The sequence below is a fragment of the Alternaria burnsii genome (assembly GCF_013036055.1).
Source record: "Alternaria burnsii strain CBS107.38 chromosome Unknown 693, whole genome shotgun sequence".
Taxonomy (NCBI): Eukaryota; Fungi; Ascomycota; class Dothideomycetes; order Pleosporales; family Pleosporaceae; genus Alternaria; species Alternaria burnsii.
The window spans coordinates 452524-471791 of NW_024066117.1; the positions used below are offsets into that span (position 1 = coordinate 452524).

The following is a 19268-nucleotide window of genomic DNA, read 5'->3' on the forward strand; positions in this document are numbered from 1 at the left end:
GTGTCCCTACTTTTGCAATCACACACGGGGGGCCGATAGCCCGAGGGTAGTATATCCCGCGCGGAATGAGGGGTGATGCTTGCTTTTTGCGGGTATAACGGTGTTGTTGGGACGAATGGGCTTTCGTTGAGAGAAGAGAAGAAGAGGGGGTACCGGAAAAGTAAGTTTGCGGAGAATTTATTCCAGGAGTATTACTATTGGTTGTTTACTAGGTGCACGTTTGTATTTTTGAATGCAGCATAGATCGTGCCATTAGAGTTCCTATTCAGTCATACAGACTGCTTACAGTCCCAGCCGCGTATAACAGATCAGAAGGAGGCGTATGATAATTGTAACTAAGCAGCGAACCAATTCACAGACTGAGGTGTAAGCATGGTGGACATAATGTTAGAGATCAAGAAACATGTTCAATTCACTGAATGAGAAAGACTATAGCATCCGCTACGTTCAGGCATGTTCGCGTTCTCGTCCGCATCGTGATTACGCCATATAAGAATGACCATCTCCATCCAAGCCCAATGTCCAGCTCAATATATCATTACGCTTGCATCGCTCGCTAAGAAACAAAATCCCAAACACCGTAGTAAACACAGCAGCAGGCGTAATGTGTACGTCCCATGTGGCCTTGCAACGCCTTGCCTAATGAGAAGATATGTCAAATTAGACTTTATAAGTAGAGGGAGCCAGCCGTTGCTATCGTGGGTATCGTTGGTCGTTACATCGTGAGTCGGAATTATCCAATGGATAATGCAAAGAGGGAGGGGTCGAAGTGATGACCTGGGGAACCGTGATATGGAGGGCCAGGGGGAAAGAGCTAAAACATGTAGTCGCAAGATGAGGGGTATCGAGAATGGCGAAGAAAGAGGCATCCAGATCCAGGAGATGAGGCCCAGGAGTAGAGCAAAAGATGAGACGAAAACCAAAAGCCAGTGACAATGGCATCTTGGTAGTTTGCTTAAAAGCGAGTTGTTGAACTGCGGGCCAAGCCCGGTCTCGCAGCCTTCTTCTGTGGCGAGCCGTTGGGTGCGACAGCCAATGTTCGCGCTCCTATCTTCTCAAAACCCTGAAGCAGGTCAATACCTGGCTCAGACTCGTCACTGTGCAACAAGTGGAAGATGTCCTCATCATCCTGCTGCTGTTGCGGCTTCGCAGGAACATGGAAGGATTGAGGAGGCGTAAGACCCGAATGTGTGTTCTCTTTGTTTGGCTGTGGGAGGGCAAAATCAGAGAGAGGGGGGGATGTAGTAGACTTCAACATGGGAGCTTTGATGGGTGACATTTTCTTAGCAGGCGATAGGTCTGGGATGTTGAGGAAAGAGGACGACATCTTCCAGTTGGGTGTAGGCGAGTTGATCACGTTGCTCTTGGCGCCAGTAATGTCAGCAAGGACACCGCTTGTGGTGACAGCACGCTCAAGACGGGGACGCTTAGCAGATCGCTTCAAAGGGCTTTCGTTGTAGCCAAAATCTCCAAAGATGTCGAAGGTACTCTCGAAACCGTGGCCAACAAGGTTGACATTCTCTTCGTTGGGAATCGAAACAGCCGGGCTCCACGCCTTGTTATCAAGGAAGGAAGTGTCAACCCACATAGCCAAGCTCTTATCCGGTGAGCCACCTACTAGTTCTCGCATCTTATTGCGGTGGTTGCGTAGGTTGGTATTGGGTGACGCGGAAGCGGGTGGGAGGGCAGGACGCTTGAAGACGATAGCAGGGGTAAGAGGGTCGAGGACCTTGCCACCCTGACGAACCGGTGACGAGATGACAGGTTGCTTCGTGTGAGACCTTGTCTTGGTGGGAGAGTCGTAAGAAGAGCCACGTATGCGGGCAATCTCTTCTTCAGCGCGGCCACGTTTGAGGTTAGGGCGATCGAGATCCGCTTCGGAGGTGAGTAGAGGTCCCATCGGGTTACCCTTGGTCGCAGACGATTCGATAGAAGAGTAGTAGCCGCTGTCACCAAGGCCGTTGAACTTGCGCCTGCGTCCGCCCGAGCGGCTGTTGGGAGGGAAATGTGGAGCACGTGGCGGTGTGTCCTCACGAACCGAGCGGGATCGGGAGACAGGTGGAGGCGGTGAGGAGTGGATGTCGGCTGGTGGAGGTGAAGATGGCATTTGACGGGGCGGCGGCATGCTAATAGGATCATGTCCATCATGAGCAGCCGGGTCGGAGCAGGGGATGGTAGCCTCGGAAGAAGGTAGCTCGGCCTCTTCCGGAAATTTGCTCGAGTCAAATCCCTTTGTCGAGCTCATGGGTGGGAAGCTAGCTGACATGGATGTGGACGGGCGGGGGAGATCACTGGCATATGCCGGAGCAAGAGGTTCTGGATGAGCCGGTCGACGAACAGGCTTGACCTTGTGATACTGCTTCTCGAACCCAGCGTTGATGACCCAGTAATGGCCCTTTCCAGGGTCGTCCTTGGGGCGCTCTTGCTTAGAAAACGATTTGCTCAGACTGAGATTGTGACGGATGCTGTTTTGCCATCCTGTCTCCTGGGAGTTGCGGTAGAAGGCGAATGTGTCGGAGATCCATTTGTAGATCTGGGCGAGGGTTAATCGACGGCTCGGTGCTCTTAGGATGGCCATGCCAATGAGCATCGCGTAGCTGTAAGAAGGCTTGTTTCCGTCGTCCTCAATGGTGGGCATTTGGTCTGGGTTGGGTAGTGGCCCATCTACCTCTTCGATCTTGATGTCCTTGACGAACTTCTGTTTCTTGCTGATGTTCATGTTGGTGCGATCGCGTAATGGGGCAGCGTCCATAAGTGGTCGCTTGCTCCCTTGCTTCATGAGCGGCTCTGCCGCTGACAAGGTGGACATGACTGGGCCGGAATAGTACGCGTTCTCCTTGTCCATGTGGGAGGGATAGCCGGACCAGTACTGAATATCGCCAACCATTGGGTGCGAGTCCTGCGAAGACGCAGCCTGGGCCTTCTTGGTGGGCGCGTCGGTGCGAAACCACTGCTCTTGCGGCGGCGGGATCTTGAGGGTGTTGAGGCCCTTCTCGACGAGGGCGCTGGGTGGAGGAGAACTGGAGACTTGGCGGGTCTTGCGGGGCGATGCTTTGGCGGTGAAGGGCGCGGGAGGGGCGAGGAGCGTGTTTGAGTTGTTGGACACGTCGGTGATGGACGTGAAGGCGTCGAGGTAGCGTGGGTCAAAGGCGTTGATCTGGTGGTGGTCGTGAGGCTGCACAGGGTCCTGAAAAATCTGCATGGAAGGTTGTCGACGCGCTGCAGCCATGGCGAGACTCAGCTACAAGGGCACCAACAGCCTTGTATAGTCTCTCCAGACGCTTTGACGCGTGAAGTCGCGTTTAGAAATGCAAAATGGTCCGTCGAGGCGACTAAGCACGGTCGGCGGGTGCGGTGTTGACTAAGATTGCGGTGACGAGGGCCAAGTGGGTGGTGAAGTCGGCGGCCAGGTGTGGGCTGGCAATTGTCGGAGGGAGTAGGCTGCCTGTCATGTGCGGTGCAATTCTACGTGACTCTGTGAGAAAGGAGCTCCTTTGAGGGGGTGTGGGCTGCTATCTAACCTGTGCTGATGCGATGAGGCAGCGGAGCAATTCGCTTAAGGGCGCTAAAAAGTAACCTCTGACGACAGTAATGCCGGATCTGCAGCGGGAGGGCGGTGTGCGTTTTCTTCTGATAGCAGATAAATTGAGGGTTGGGGCAGGAGAGATGCAAAGACGCGAAGAGGGCGCTGAAACAAGAAGACAGGAAGAGGAGCGTCTTAGCCTGCTACTCGACCGGAGAGGAAAGCGGGCAGGACAAGAGCAAGTAGGCAGGCTTGGAGGCAGCTGCAGCGCACCTTCCTTGGCTGCCACCGCAAACGCACCTGCAAGGAAGGAGCAAGGGAGCGCGGCCAATGAGGCCGTCCGAGCACGCGTTCCCTCTGATCGATGGCACGTCATGTCCCATCTCGCCCAGGAACAACCTCGTGCCGGCAATTACACTAGCCAGCTGTTTGCAGTGGGCGTGCACCGGTAAGGCTGCTGCTGCTACCATTGACGCCCATCTGGAACCCGTTGCTTTTGCCCGCCGCGACATGTCGAATCCAACGCCTGCGGCCACGCCTGGGGAAGCCTCCGCCCTGCAAGCGCCTGCACAACGCGCCGGTGAAACAACAGATTCGTCGACGCCGAGTACTCTACAAGCCGGTGGTTAACAGCTTTCGTATGCCTAGGGGACATGTCCCGGGGCGTGCTGCACAGCCTATCGAGTGCCAGACAGTGGCACAGTCTGATCCGAACACTAGGGGCGCATGAAACTCGACAAACGGCACCCTGGTTCTTAGGTGCAGCTCAGCTCAACCACTAAAGCCACAGGCCGACACCCTAGGGGCACGCTGTCCACGCTGCATAGCTGCCCTCGCGGTCCAGACGCGTCCACACAAACTACCACAGACACCTCATTTCGATCTCTCAACTCCAGCGCACGGAACTCCTCCTGCATCGCGATCGCGAACTCGCAAAGGAGATGAAATGCCATCTGGTCGACTACATGCGCGAAAACTCATCTTGGGTCACTACGTGAAAAACGGGTAACTCGTCGTAGTGCGCTCCGAGTATGCCGTCTTGATGCGAGGAAGCCTTCGCTACCATGCTTCCGTGTCAGCTTACCCCAGTACTGTACCCCACCCAACAGTCATCACGCATGTACCGTATCCGGAGTACCCATTTACACATGTCTAGCTCACCACTTCTCTCTTGTTCGGTACCAAAGATCTTTGTCCTTGCGGCTCAGCTCCTGTTGAAAGGCGCAACGCTCTGGTCCGGGCTAGGCAGCCGTCAACAAACGTCTGTGGTTCCATTAATAACCTCCTAAGCGAGTCTTTACAGATCACGATGCGGAGCCTCCTCCGTGATTAGCAACGTGGGGCGGACGGCTCATCATGGTGATCAGCGGGTAGCCGCAACTTCGACCTCAACAGTGTCTGTTCTCTACGCGTCTGAGCCTGCAAACAGGTTTGTATAACCCGGCCGGGAAGTGCATTTCCAAAGTGGAGGGCCGCCAGCTGGTCGTTTTCGCAGCTTGCCTCACTTCGTCCGTAGCTCACCCGCCCGACGTTACCTGTCTGATCGGAGCCCAAGTTGTAGCCGGTACTCCACGGAAATACAATTTTATAACCAATCACGAAAATTGCATTTTGGTAATCCTCAGTTGTGAAACCGTGAGGCCAAAGTCTAACCCACCAAGATTTGAGCAAGATACTGCCAGAGCCCAGAACCTTGGAAAATGAGTGACATGTGCGATTACCGAAAGTCTATCTCTCACAGCCTTACCTGCCCGGTAACCCTGCATCCTCCCATTCTGATCTTTTCACCTAGTTGCACAGTTGACATATCTCCAAACAGTATGCCCACCAGTCATGCTTTAAAGCGTACACGAACATGTCAAACACTAAATCGCTCACACAGTCATTTACTAAACTTACAAACATGCTCTGTCGGGAGATTTCTTGACCCTTCCTATTACCTACATACAAGTCCATTGCTCCGGCCGTAAGTACCATTCTCGTTTTGCATGGGACCGCCTGCAGGGTCAGGTAGGGCAAGGATACTTAAAGATGTCGCAATTGGAAGAGGACTGGAGCCGCTGGGTTAGATTGTCAAGCATGAGATTAGGTATGTATCCCTAATGTATGTGCCCAATGTCCAGGGCGTTTGATGTACTTGCGCCCAACGCTGGAATTCGCACCATGTTCACTGGACCAAAAGTTTGTAGGAGTCTTGACGTGATCTTTGTGTTGGAATCATCATGCTGTCTAAGTGATGCAAAGTGGAGATTTAAGATTGAACGGCGCTTTATACAAGGCGTAGATGTGAAATGGGAAGGCCTGGAGCCTGCTGACGCTGGACAAACATGATGCGTGTGGGAAGACAGTATCAATGGCCAGGTTTGTGCTGGTGGAAACTATCGTCGTTTGAGTTGTGATATTAAAAGGTTCGTGAGGCAGATCAATTGTAGCAACGAACTAATATTACATCAGCTGTGTCACATCCAAGGTAGCGGGAAGACGCATGAGGCGCAATTTGCAAGGCTTTGTGGTCTCAAAAGTATAAATGTTACGGTAACAACAACAGCAAAAGTTTCAAGAAGTAGTAGCAAATGTGACTTATAAGGTGTTTGACTTAGTGCCACTTCTGATGCCAACCGGTCTTGCCGTTATCTTAGTATATTGCTATAACCATGCTCTTCCATTGTTGTGCAGTGCTATGAACATGTCTTACATGCGACAGACAAGAACCAAAGTCTCCGGGCACCAAATCGCGATGTCATTGCGAGACTTGTTCAACAAGGAGCTATGAAGGCGCGAGAGTCGCTACGAGCGACAGGACCCCGTGTTGTGGAAGACGACAGTTAAGATATAATTGAAGTGAAGAAATTGGGTATCTAGGTACAAATGCACCGAAATGGTCTATCCTTTATTCCCACCAACAGTGCTCGATAGACTCAACCGCTGCGTCTAGTTTCATATGGTCTATGTGTAAAATTTAAACAAAGTACGTGATCAAATGTCGGCGTGTGACCATTCATCTAAAGGTCTAACAGGGTAGATTACCTTCGGGACCCAATCCTTAGACCTGGTACTCCCTTCAAGCCCATCTTTCCAACGGTCGACTTCTCCAACATAGGCGGCTCTGGGCAGCCCATCGTTCTCGCATAATCATTTGCCAGACGAACCAAATCCGCTGTACTGATCTGTAGTTTCTTGACAAAGGTCTTGTTGTAACCAAGGAATGCCTGGTACGCCTTTGACTTGGCTACTTCATCGACGTTAACGAAAGCTCGGTCGATGTTCGCCTGGTGCGAGGGAAGACGTGATACGAGGTCGACAGGGTAAGGGTTGATGGGCAACGTCTTGTTGATCCTGGGGAAGAAGGCTTCTTGCTCGAAGAGAAGGAGAACAGCACGCCCATCTTTGCCTGCACGAGCCGTTCGGCCAACTCGATGAACATACTGGTCAGTGCTTGAGGGAAGACCCAGTTGGACAACTAGACCAACATTGGGGAAATCCATGCCTCGACCAACAACATCAGATGCGAACAGAATGCCGCTTTGAGCATCCTTGAAGTCCTGAGTTGTGCGCGTACGAGCAGGCTGGGACATGCGGCTGTGCAACTCAAACATTTTAAACTGCGGCAGCGCATTTCTGTATAGATCGTAGAGTAGACCAACGCCGTTCGCGGTGGTACCGAAGACAATGGCCTTGAAGTCGGCAGGGTTTTGATTGTATTCCTCTTCGATCAAAGCCGACAACGCAGGGAAAGTTTGACCAACAGTGGGAACAGAGTAGAAGAATTGCGGTACGCGCTCGTGGGTCGGCACTTCGTTCGGGTCGACTGTCGAGAGGTGTGTATAACCAGGGAACAGGACAATCTTGGCAATATCGAGAACTTCTTTGGGCAATGTAGCAGAGAAACACATTCCTTGCCAGCCATCGTTCTTTGGTGGGATGCGCCTCAGGATCTTTTTGACCGCAGGTGCAAATCCAGCATCAAGCATTTGGTCTGCTTCATCGAGGATGACCGTTTTCAAATCAGAAAACTTCTCGCGAACTTGCTCTTCGCCCAGGATGTCGTCAAGACGACCAGGGGTGGCGACCAGAACGGTAGGATTACCATTCATGAAGGCTTTGAGATTCGAGGCACGAGAAGTACCGCCAAACGCAGTGTGACACTCCATCTTCTGGGGCAGACACGCTGTAACGCCATTGCACTCCTTCGCTATTTGTAAAGCCAGCTCGCGCGTGGGACAGACGACGAGGATGGCGACCTTGCCTCTTCTAGGCATATTACCCGCTAGGAGGTTTTGAATCGCAGGGAGCAGGAAGGCCACGGTCTTGCCCGTACCTGTCTTTGCCTGTACAACGCAGTCGGAGGATAGTGTGGGTAGCTCGGTGAGGACCTTTTGTTGGACTGGAGACATGAATCTGCAACAGTTAGCAACGGCGCCATCAGAGAGCAATGTGAAAAGACGTCTGCTTACTCAAATCCCATCTTATCCAAGCCATTCAGTAGGGCTGGATTCAGCTTGTTCTTCAGATCGGAAAAAGGCTTTGGTGCCGCGTCGCCAGCCGCGGTGCTGTACATCTGCCGCACGTCGACACCGGTTTCGGTTTTCACCTGCGTATCCTCAACTCTGGGACGTTTTGGCTGCTGCGACATGGTTGAGCGAGGATTCGTGGGCCCGCTGCGCCCAGGGGCACCGTTCGCACGATCGCCGCCACCGCCGCCTCGGCCGCGAGGCCATTTGCGCTTAGGTGGTGCAGACATGACTGACAGTTGTGCTGGAAGTCGGGTGTAGTGTCTGTGTTGAGTGAGGGGGACGACTGTTGAGGTGTGGCTATATCTTATATTAGTTGCTAGAGACAGGCGCGACGGAATGAGGCGAGCAAGAGCAAATGTGCGAGATGGAAGAGAGCGTGAAACTGGTTTCATTATCTTCATTCGTACATACAAAATAAACCCCACAGGAAGACCTAGAGAGAAGTAAAGAGATCGAGATGTTGTGACAGTGATGGATACTGAAAGTGTGCGAGCCGTTAGTTTGTTTGCCGCGAAAAGTTCATTACACGACGTCAGTCCGTGCTTCTTCTATCCACACACTGAGTCAGCATCCTGCTTACCATCAACTCCACACGCTTAAGAATTCACTAGCCCTGGCATGACAGCTGGTCGGTCACGCAGAGTCGTGAGCACTCGCTGTGGCTTCTCTATCGTCTGCTTTTCGATCGCATCCACGCCGGGTGCCACAGCGCCTATGTCGATCCATTGTCGTGTTGCTCAATCTGTCTTTATTGTGGTACGTTCGCCCAAGGCTCGCATGCGAGCTTTCATGGGCATGCTGTCGTAGCAGAACTCGATAATCAATAACTCGTACCTTCTTCGCGTCTTATAATGCATGGTATACAACGTATGAGGTTGCCATCGGCACGACTGATCTTAGATACGATGTTGACAATGGCAAAGTCTCCATTTATCTTAAAGGCTTACTATTCTGATTAGACATCTAGAGATGCCTAGTAAAGGTACCCTAGAGATTAGCACTGTCCTTTGCTAACCGTTGGGAAACAATCACTAGAGCCCACGAATAGACGACAACGCTTTCGGAACGTATGTACTGCCAGTGTGGAAGTGCCATAAACAACCATACCATGTTTCACGGCTTCTTGATCATGGGCTTATCGACATACATAGATCTATGCTGAAAGCCGTTTCTTGGCGGCGAAACCTACCCAAGTACTTCTTTATCGGCGCAAACGTCGACAATCTCACCAGCAAAGCTTGCATCTACCTCTATCCAAAGCAACACATCAACCCATTCAACAAAGACCTGGAATTTCCAACCAATAGACATGGTATAATAAAACTAGCCTTTTCTCAATGGATGAGAACTTCTCGTCATGTCGACAAGAGATATGGTGAGGGTGTTAAGTCGGTCGAGAAACGCACCTCGATAGTGGAAGTAGACTTGCCCAGCCTGCTCAACGAAAATGAGGAGAACTGGACACGATACAAGACAACTTCACCAACACGGAACTTCGCCTTACATCCCCTGCCTCAAGTCATATATCAGCCCTTTGCGTTCTTCGTCCACATTGCTATCCAACATTGTGTAAACCAACAGCAGATCGTCGATTGCGTTTACGAAGGAAGCGGACCAGCTAGCCTTAAGGATATCTAGCAGCATCAGGTTCTTAAGTAGAAACAGAGGATACGGCAGAGGAAGGAGCTAAAGGAGACTGAAAGAGGAGAATTGAGCAGGTGTGGAAGTCCAGTGAGGGGATAGCTAATGCATACTATGGAAAGTGAACTATGTGCACTTTTGGCAGGCTAACTGACCGTGGATCGGATCTATATGAGGTATATAGCGTATGAGGAATTGCGAGGAACTTCTCAGGTAGTTGGAAACTTTCTTGAAGTAAGCAGAATTGAGACACTTGTGAGGAAGCAGATTGAGACCATAGTAACTCGACTATGTGACTCGCACGCAATTCTACCTATCATGTATTACGATTGGCGAACTGGTTTCAAGCCAGCGCTCGCACCGATTATCAAGGACGTGCAAAAGGTGAGGCAGTTGCTTAATGCATTTCTACTTTAAATGGACGCGCGTTAGGTATTGTCACATGTGGGAGCTTTTGGCCGTCTGTGGATCCCGCCCGGACGCCCCCGACCAGAGAACGCATCATCACCGTGGTGTGATCTTTCCCCTCCAAAACGTGAAGCATGATGCCCGGCTGTTTCGCACTAATAGTATATGATAAGCATTGATGACCTCCTTGGCACAGAAGCTTAGCAACGATCTCACGCTAGGACGGGGACGGCGTGATCGAGACCGCGGTGGGCCTGTCGACTCGCCAATGGCTAAACGTGAATAGCATCTGGCGCCAGACTTGTCAGCCCTGCAGCAAACTCACTGACGCTTTATGGTTCTTCTCACTACAACAATTGTTTCGCAAGCTGCATAGCGCGTGCTCTAGTCGGTTTTACCTAGGGCAAGCTTCGACAGACCGTCGGAGCGATACTGGGAGACAGGCTCGCATGGGATTAGGCCGAGTAGGCGGACGAAAAGAAGTGTGCAACGCAACAACAGCCTAGCGACCCAGCATCGGGGATCCGCATAGGTTGATCCGCGTATGGTGTGCATCGTGTAGTGTGAGCACGGTGCCTCCCTCCGCGGGTAACTTTCTTGTATAGCTGGCGACGACCCCAAGCATTGCTGGCCTAGCTCTTCCGCACACGACTTGTCTTCACTCTTCAAGCTGCATCTGAACATCAATCTCCAGAGGCTGTTGAGGATACTCGACATTTCCCACCTACAAAGGGACTCCACTCTACGTCGTTCCATCGTGTCGCAGACCCCGTGTTCCCTTGACGACTTGGCAGCCAAGAGCATTGCGGCTCTTGAACAAGCCTTCTACGCAACCCAAGATGTACGTAACTGCTGATCCGTCATTCAATCCATCCATTCCTTCGCGCCCCACAGGCTCCCCGACTGCTGTCCGCCGTGCGTCCGTCAAGTTAGCATCCATGGGGCGGCGCCGTGCACGATGGCTTGTCTTTGCTCACGCTAGAGAGCACTGCCACCATCACCATCGTCGTTCCCCGCGTGGGACCGCGAGAAGGCCCCATATTGCCACTACTACGCAGAGCCGTCCGCAATGCTGACCAAGGGCGCGCGCTATCCAGTTGCTTCCTATCGCCGTTGTCTAGTTGCACCACCACAGCCCCCCGTCCATCTGAGACAGTTGCGCGTCGCCGTTGCGTGCGCCAGCCCTGAAGCGACCGCCCGAGAACCACAACATCATACGCCGGACACCTGACCGCGTCCTTCATCGTCCCCGTTGCGCCTACCGCCGTGCCTAATCACGCCAGCTCGTTTCTGCGATTCACCCGTCGCCAGCCAGCCAGCCAGTCGCGCGTGCTTCCCGATACCGGTACCTACACCTCACACCCCTGCGCAATAGCTCTTCTCGGCCCTTCCAGCGGCGAGCTCGGTTTGGCGCCTCTGTATAGTCGCGAGGGCTCCCCCAGACAGTTGTCGATATCGCGGGCAGCCGCATGATGTGCGTGGTACACGGAGTATGACTTCCAGCCAGACACGTACACCCGCCACTCCGTCCTCTCCAGTGTCGAGCAGATCGTTTCTATCTCGGCTCAAATCGCCCTTGACCTCCAAGACTCGCTACTACACCGAGTTTTATATCCAGTCTGACGACCCGCATCGGCATTACACTCCTGGAGATATCATCAGCGGAACTGTCATTATCAAGATTGTCAAACCCCTGAGAATCACTCATTTGGTCGTCTCCCTACATGGCTATGCCCAGGTGTTCAAGAATCCAAATACTCCGGGGGACGCGTACAAGAACTATTGTTCAACAGTCGGCTCTGGGAGAGGAAAGAAGGCAGGCAGTTACTTTGGCAATGGGTTCGTTTCCCTGTTCGAGGACGAGGTTGTGCTTTGCGGCGAGGGGAGACTGTCCGAGGGCGTGTACCACTTCAATTTCGAACTCGAGTTTCCGTCCAAAGGCTTGCCCAGCAGCATCGACGTAAGCAATAAGCCAGTGCTGTGATTGACCAATACGCTGACAATAAGGCACAGTTTGAGCGCGGAACTATTTCCTATATGCTCAACGCTACCTTGACTCGCCCCACTACCATGTCTCCGACCGCGTCATGCGATACGAAGGTTTACCTCACCGAATCAGTCGACATCGCACCCGTACCGCCACTAAAGCCCCGTGTCATCTCATTGGAACCTATATCTAGACGAACGCGTGCTAGGTCAACGCGGAAACGGCCAACCGAGGAAGCATCACACACACCTTCTGCTTCAGAACCTCAGCCAGTAGGGTCTTCTTTGGAAGCAACGAATACCATCGAGGAGACAGAGGGTCCACGAAGCCCCTCACCTAGCGACGTGAGCTATGAGAGTCAGAGGAGTAGCGGGAACGCTTCTGGCACTGAGTATGGCATTCGCTCAGTCAACACAGCTACAGATGGATCGGGCTCACAGAATGGAAGCCGGACGACCCTGAAAGGAAAGACGATTACAGCTACAATCGACGTACTCAAGGGAGGCTTTCTTAGAGGCGACCAAATACCGATTAAAGTGACCGTAAACCATACAAAGCACATACGGAGCCTGAAAGGCATTATCATCACGCTGTATCGTCAAGCGAGAGTTGATATGCATCCTGCACTACCTGTTGTACCCAACAGCAAAGGCGACAAGACCAAATCCGAAGATTACTATCCAAAGTCAAGAACTGGATTGGGGGGCTTGTCGCTCTCATCGGCTGGATCTAGTCATTTGTTTCGCAAGGATCTATGCCAATCGTTCGCACCTCTCTTCGTCGATCCTAGGACGTTAATGGCCGAAGTGAAGTGTACAGTGCGTGTGCCCGATGAGGCATTTCCCACAATATCAAATGTTCCGGGCGCAATGATATCCTTCAAATACTACGTCGAAGTAGTCGTGGATATACAGGGCAAATTGACAGGCCTCGACCGAATGGTATCTAATGCTGGACTTGTCAACCTACCTTCAGCAGCTGGTGGTACCTCGGCTATGGCACGCGACGATGCTACTGGCAGCATGTTCTCGACCTGGGGCGGCAATTTTGTGGATACCGATCAGATTCGCCGCGAAAAGGGCATCGTTTCTGCTTTGTTCGAAGTTGTTATCGGTACCAGGGATAGCGATAGAAATGGCAAGAAGAAACAAACTCAAGAACAAATAGTCGACAACAACGGCGCCTACGGGGGGCACATGGAGCCGAACGCTGAACACGGCTACGATCAGTACTATTACGAGCAAGACGAGAACGGACAGTATTACGATTACAACTACGATCCAACGTATTATGAAGTTCCTGGGTACGAACAACATAGTACAAGCGGAGCTGCATCCTTCCCGGTACCTGCAGCTGTTCCCGAGGAAGAACAAGGAATGTCAGAGAAAGAGCGATTACGAAGAGCAGAGGAGCGTTTGTTGCCTTCTCAGCCGCCTGATACTGCCGGACCATCTGCGCCTTCAGGAACGGTCCAATACGGTATACCAGCGTCGGCGCCATTGTTACCGGAAGACGACGATCCAAACCCCGCTTATGTCGCAGCATCTTCGTCTTCTTCCACTCCGGCGCATCCCCCACCCCCATTCCGTGCTGCCTCGTCGCCATTATTATTGTCGCGCACAACTCCGGCACCGCTCTTGCAGCGTCGTGTTACGAACATCACGGACGATGAGACAAGAACCATAAGGACTGAATCCTCGCATACCATACATCCAAATCGCCTAGAACCATCCACTAGTGAAGATAACAACGACCAGTCGAAACCACTACCGCCGCTACCACCGCAGTCACCCAGCACAGTACAAGGGTCGGCGCCTGAGTACGTCGCTAGCTCATCATCACATGTCGAACCAACCGACGACAAGCAAGAGTTGACACGGCGGAGACTGGAAATGGAAAGAAGCGCGCCCCCTCTGGATCATGATGAAGACGGGGAACCATCGCACGCTCCTTCAGCACCACCGCTAGACAGAATGCAAAGCTTACAGTTGGCACCTTCGGCACCTATGCTGAACGACGACGACGAAGATCTGGTAGGTGCTGTGCGTCCAGGCCGAAGTACGCAAGGTACGCTACAGGACCACAGACGGGAAAGCGAAGCCTTGCCAGAGTACCGGAGGTGACATGCATGATGTTGGCGTTTATGGTGTTTGGGCAGTGACTGTATAGACTTGAGCGTTGCGCGTAGCCTGAGTCTACCTGGATGATTTGGTAATCTTTTTCAAAGCGCAAGATGATTGGAATGTGTTGGGTGGTTTGTCATTATGATACCTGGAATCGAACTATATTATCTTCATATCTGGTGTCTACTTACTAGCACATTTTATTGTTGTTTTCCAGTGACTTTGCCCTCAACGCTTCGAATGGGAAACCAAATCCTGTGAAGGAGTGCTCTTCTTGCAAGAAGGTTGCATGCCCTTGGTGTTCCTAGACGTATCGGGATCACTTCATTTCCCTCAGTCGGCGATCAATGACCGCCTCAAGATCACGAGAGTGCGCATCGTAGATCTTTTGCAAGCTTGCCAACTGCTTTCTCATAGCGATTTCAATGGCAGCCTTCTGGTCCAAGAGTTCTTGGAGGCGTTTGAGCTGCGCTTGGTGGGCTGTTGTACTGAGGTATTGTCAACCTGCGGGGTTGCACCATCTCTTTAATACTGCGTGACCCACATCTCTCTTACATGTGTGTCAAAGACGGTGTTTATGGAATCTTCGACGCTTTGGTAATGGTTGTTGTAAGCTCTACCTACGTTGTTCTTTGACGCGCCGTACCGCCGGCGTTGCTGCGCGCAGAATTAGCATGTTGCTTCTCAAAGCCTCTTAATCAGGCGTGCTATGCCACTGGTAGAAATGTAGAGACGGTGATATATAGTTGATGATTCCATTTAACATACGTCGTCTACCATTTTCGCCACCAGGTGGTCCAGCGGGCCATCGGAGGTGTTCTGCGATGCTTCCGTCTCTTCGTGTGTTGCATTTACATCGCGACCCACACCATTGGCTTCTGCAGAGTTTTCGAGCTCCTCTGTTTCACCGGTAATCTGTCTTCGAGACTGCTGTGCACTCCCGCGAATGGTGGCCATGGAGGCGGTCATGGAAGTGGATTTCTCGGGTACGCGCGTCGGAGCCATGGGTGTTGGTGGTGAGTGCTGAGAATTAGTAGCGTAGATCAAGACTGCGATCGATTGACTCGTTATCGAAGCATTATTCCTTGCTTCAGCTCAAGTGGTGAGGACTTGCCAATTGGAGGGCAATGGTTGGAGCCTTGGAGATGGGAGAGATGGCTTCCCCACATAGCGCCAAGATTCCGCGCTAGCGGGCATCCACAAATTTTTGGTCGTGTTTGCGGACTCCCACCTTTCCCTTCGACAATCGCAACCTCGTCCAGTCTGTTCAATATCTACCATGGGTCTCGCAGCGCCGAAAAAGTATGTCTGCCAGTTTGGCTTCGGCCAACCTCCACCAAACTAACGCAAGACCAGCCGAACGAAGATCTCGAACGATCCCCAGAACACTAACTGGGCAAACAACACCTCGCGCTTCGGCCATCGCATATTGACCTCGCAAGGATGGCAGCCCGGAAACTCTCTCGGTGCGACGGATGCCTCCCATGCTGCTCATTATACCGCCGCCTCGCAATCGCATATTCGCGTGTTTCTCAAAGACGATAATCTTGGCTTGGGCGCAAAGCGAGGGAGTGAGCGCGCGGAAAACTTTGGTCTCGCAGGACTAGAGAGCATTCTTGGGCGTCTGAATGGCAATGAGGCCGAGGTCAAGAAGGAAGAAGAAAGGCGAGAGGAGATTGAGAAAAGGGCGTTCGTGTACCGCAAGTACGGCATGATGAATTTTGTTAGCGGCGGTTTTCTGGTGGGCGACAAGATCACGAAGAGCTCCGATATCAAGAAGGAAGTGGAGATCAAGTCTGAGATCAAGTCTGAGCCAGAAAGCGGCGACGGCGCATTGGACAAGAAAGATAAAAAGAGGAAGCGCGATGACCGCACCGACGACGAGCTCAAGGTGAAGCGCAAGAAGAAGAGCGAGGACTTGCGCGACGAAGCAGAGAAGGGAAGCGACAAGTCGAAATCGAAGAGGGACAAGAAGGACAAGAAAGACAAGAAGGATAAGAAAGATAAGAAGAAGGACAAGTCGAAGAAGTCAAAGCGCGCGTCCTCATCAGACGCGGAATCCTCCACCGACGATGTCGCTGCTCCGGCATCTGATCCCGAACCGCTTACGGACAAAGAGCAACGGAAAGCTGAGAAGAAAGCACGCAAGGAGGAGAAGAAAGCCAAGAAGGCTCTGAAGAAAGCAGCCAAGAAAGCAGCGAAAAAGGACAGCTCGGACGACTCCAGCTCTGAAAGCGAGGAAGACGAGAGCACGCCGACAACGATTTCGTCGGTTCCTCTGTCAAAAACATCCACATTGGTACCTGCTGGTTTATCATACACTCCAAGAGGCATGCATGCTGTTAGGCAGAAATGGATCCGTCAGAAGAAGGCTGCGACTATGGATGCACAAGCCATGAAAGAGGTATGTCTATATTTTCTAATTGTTACTTGATCTCTGCTAATACGTTTGTAGATTTTTATGATCAAAACACCATCATAGATTCCTTCCATCCGAACTGTACATGCATAGCGAGGAGTTATTGGATTTGGTTGTTGGGCAGGCACTTGCTAGAATCATATTTACAATCTGGAGATCATTATACGGGACATACGAATGCCTGCCACCAACGACAATTTTAGGCTATAGTCTTGATGCTTGTGTCTCGATTGCGTTGCCTGTTGTGGCTGTGCCTCGCGTTAATGTCGGATTCCGACGATTTGTCGGACCCCGACGGCTACGTCGTCCTATCGTGCTCCTTGCGGTTTACAGTTAACATGATGTGAAAGTTCCCCGCATCTAAACTATCAGTCTCTAGTGTCATGCCACTGGGCCGCTTTTTCAGCTTACTGCGGCTGCGAAGGACGAGCGCGGAAAGGCAAGGGGCTGCCTTGATATTGTTGTTCGCGTGACTGTGCCGAAGAATGCGAAGTAACTGCAGCCCACGACTGCGCCAACGTCCAGCACTACGTCGTGTTACGCAGTACAGACGTAATGCGAGATGGTGACGGCAGTGCATGTCTTGGAAATGTCCGCGCAGCCATAGGGCGGTTCTAGAAAACAGGGATGTAAGATTAACCCCGACAGTTCCTGCATGGTGGAGCTGATCAACTAGTCCGCCGTAGACTTAGCCCATGTATAATGACCTCGCCCAAGTTTGGTACATGGCCCGACCGTTGAGCACGACGCCTCCTTTGCCATAGGCAGTTTCTTAATCCTTCCACTCACGTTCTCTTGTTGCTTTCACTTTTCTTCTTTTCTCAGCCATGGCGGCAAACAGCAGCATGCGTAGGAATACTGTTGTCGCGCCACGTAAGACGACTCTTTCCAAAAGGCCCAAATCATGGCTAACCCAAACGCAGCGAGCCTTCACCCGCGCACGTCGTCGCATTCCACTCAAACACCCGAACCCTCGCCCATAGACTCGATGCCCGCGCAATTGGGCTCTAATATGCCTTCCATGTCCACCACAAAGCCGAATGGCGCTCCGGCATTGCTCAGGAAGCAGTCGTCGCCTATGATGCCTCCTTTCATGGTTTCCGCACCAGGCAAGGTCATCGTCTACGGAGAACACGCGGTAGTACACGGCAAGGTAGGTTCGATACGACAACCATGGCAAGATGGATGCTGATGTTCTCTAGGCTGCTATCGCCGCCGCCATATCGCTCCGATCCTATCTCCACGTCTCGTTTCTCTCCAAATCGAATCGGACCGTTAAGCTGCGCTTCCCCGACATACAGATGGAGCATACCTGGAACATCGACGACCTGCCCTGGGACAGCTTCTCTAAATCAGGCAAGAAGAAGTACTACTATGACCTCGTCACGTCTCTAGATCCCGACCTTATGGCCGCCATACAACCCTTTATCGATGAAGTCTCGCCAAAAGCCCCCGAGTCGATACGCAAGATCCACCATGCCTCTGCATGTTCTTTCCTATACCTCTTCCTTTCTCTCGCATCCCGCAAAGTTCCCCCGTGTGTTTATACCCTACGATCTACAATTCCCATTGGTGCAGGCCTGGGCAGCAGCGCCAGTATATCCGTCTGTCTGAGTACGGCAATGCTTCTGCAGATACGTGCACTCAGCGGACCCCATCAGGATCAGCCGCCACAAGAATGCGAGCTCAACATTGAGCGCATAAACCGATGGGCGTTCGTCGGCGAGATGTGCATACACGGCAATCCCTCGGGCGTTGACAATACCGTCTCCTCGGGTGGTAAAGCAGTCTTGTTCCAGCGAAGGGATTACGACAAGCCACCTCTAGTCATACCGCTGCATAGCTTTCCTGAGCTTCCACTGCTGCTTGTCAACACACGACAATCTCGCAGCACGGCCACCGAAGTCGCCAAGGTCGCCAACCTACGCAACGTGCACCCTGCTCTCACAGAGAACATCCTCAATGCCATCGGCTTAGTGACCGAATCTGCACACAAACTACTCACATCACCGGACTTCGACGCAACCTCCCCCGACGCACTCAAACACCTCGGCGAACTCGTCACGATAAACCATGGTCTACTCGTCTCATTAGGCGTCTCACATCCCAAACTCGAGCGTATCCGCGAAATCATCGACCACACTGGTATCGGGTGGACAAAGCTCACAGGCGCGGGAGGCGGAGGATGCGCCATTACTATCCTCAAGCCCCAGCCCCCAGCGCTGACCAACGGCCACGCAAATGGTCTACACCACGATATCTCATCTGACGAATCTGACACGTCTGATGAAGCGGATATCGACTGCGGCGCATCCATAATATCTAATGGTACAAAGCTGAAATACAAGATTCTTGACTCCCTCGAGGTAAAGCTGGAGAATGAAGGCTTTGAGAAGTTTGAAACGACGCTTGCTGGTGACGGCGTGGGTGTGCTTTGGCCTGCAGTACTACACAATGGCAACGAAGAGGAAGGCGGGGAGGAGATTGACCAGGAAAAGTTTCTTCGGGCTGAAGGCACTATCGGCATTGAAAGACTGGTCGGAGTGTCGAGTTCGAGACGGAAGGGTGTTCGAGAAGTTAGAGAAGGGTGGAAATTCTGGAGGCCCTGGGAGGTTCCTGAGCGGTAAATCTGGATCTCTTCTCTTAATCAACC

The 19268-nt window shown here is 52.2% G+C and overlaps 7 protein-coding genes across 7 annotated transcripts; 4 read left to right on the forward strand and 3 right to left on the reverse strand.

Moving 5' to 3' along the window:
* Positions 1-955: 955 nt before the first annotated feature.
* GT037_007791 (forkhead box protein j2) lies at positions 956-3229 on the reverse strand (the record flags this gene model as incomplete). The annotated part of the gene is made up of 1 exon (XM_038932838.1): positions 956-3229. One exon carries the CDS (start codon positions 3227-3229, stop codon positions 956-958), a length of 2274 nt encoding a protein of 757 aa, XP_038784339.1.
* Positions 3230-3853: 624 nt separating this feature from the next.
* Positions 3854-4153, forward strand: GT037_007792 (uncharacterized protein; the record flags this gene model as incomplete). The annotated part of the gene is made up of 1 exon (XM_038932839.1): positions 3854-4153. One exon carries the CDS (start codon positions 3854-3856, stop codon positions 4151-4153), a length of 300 nt encoding a protein of 99 aa, XP_038784340.1.
* Positions 4154-6546: 2393 nt separating this feature from the next.
* Positions 6547-9348, reverse strand: GT037_007793 (atp-dependent rna helicase mitochondrial precursor; the record flags this gene model as incomplete). Its single annotated transcript, XM_038932840.1, has 3 exons — positions 6547-7921; positions 7978-8334; positions 9227-9348. The coding sequence occupies 3 exons, from the start codon at positions 9346-9348 to the stop codon at positions 6547-6549; spliced, it is 1854 nt and encodes a 617-aa protein (XP_038784341.1).
* Positions 9349-10925: 1577 nt separating this feature from the next.
* GT037_007794 (uncharacterized protein) lies at positions 10926-14196 on the forward strand (the record flags this gene model as incomplete). Its single annotated transcript, XM_038932841.1, has 3 exons — positions 10926-11014; positions 11533-12046; positions 12100-14196. The coding sequence occupies 3 exons, from the start codon at positions 10926-10928 to the stop codon at positions 14194-14196; spliced, it is 2700 nt and encodes an 899-aa protein (XP_038784342.1).
* Positions 14197-14515: 319 nt separating this feature from the next.
* GT037_007795 (uncharacterized protein) lies at positions 14516-15201 on the reverse strand (the record flags this gene model as incomplete). The annotated part of the gene is made up of 3 exons (XM_038932842.1): positions 14516-14684; positions 14741-14853; positions 14965-15201. 3 exons carry the CDS (start codon positions 15199-15201, stop codon positions 14516-14518), a joined length of 519 nt encoding a protein of 172 aa, XP_038784343.1.
* Positions 15202-15475: 274 nt separating this feature from the next.
* GT037_007796 (g-patch domain containing protein) lies at positions 15476-16678 on the forward strand (the record flags this gene model as incomplete). Its single annotated transcript, XM_038932843.1, has 3 exons — positions 15476-15498; positions 15553-16600; positions 16652-16678. The coding sequence occupies 3 exons, from the start codon at positions 15476-15478 to the stop codon at positions 16676-16678; spliced, it is 1098 nt and encodes a 365-aa protein (XP_038784344.1).
* Positions 16679-17442: 764 nt separating this feature from the next.
* Positions 17443-19242, forward strand: GT037_007797 (mevalonate kinase; the record flags this gene model as incomplete). Its single annotated transcript, XM_038932844.1, has 3 exons — positions 17443-17488; positions 17539-17768; positions 17818-19242. The coding sequence occupies 3 exons, from the start codon at positions 17443-17445 to the stop codon at positions 19240-19242; spliced, it is 1701 nt and encodes a 566-aa protein (XP_038784345.1).
* Between the last annotated feature and the right edge of the window lie 26 nt (positions 19243-19268).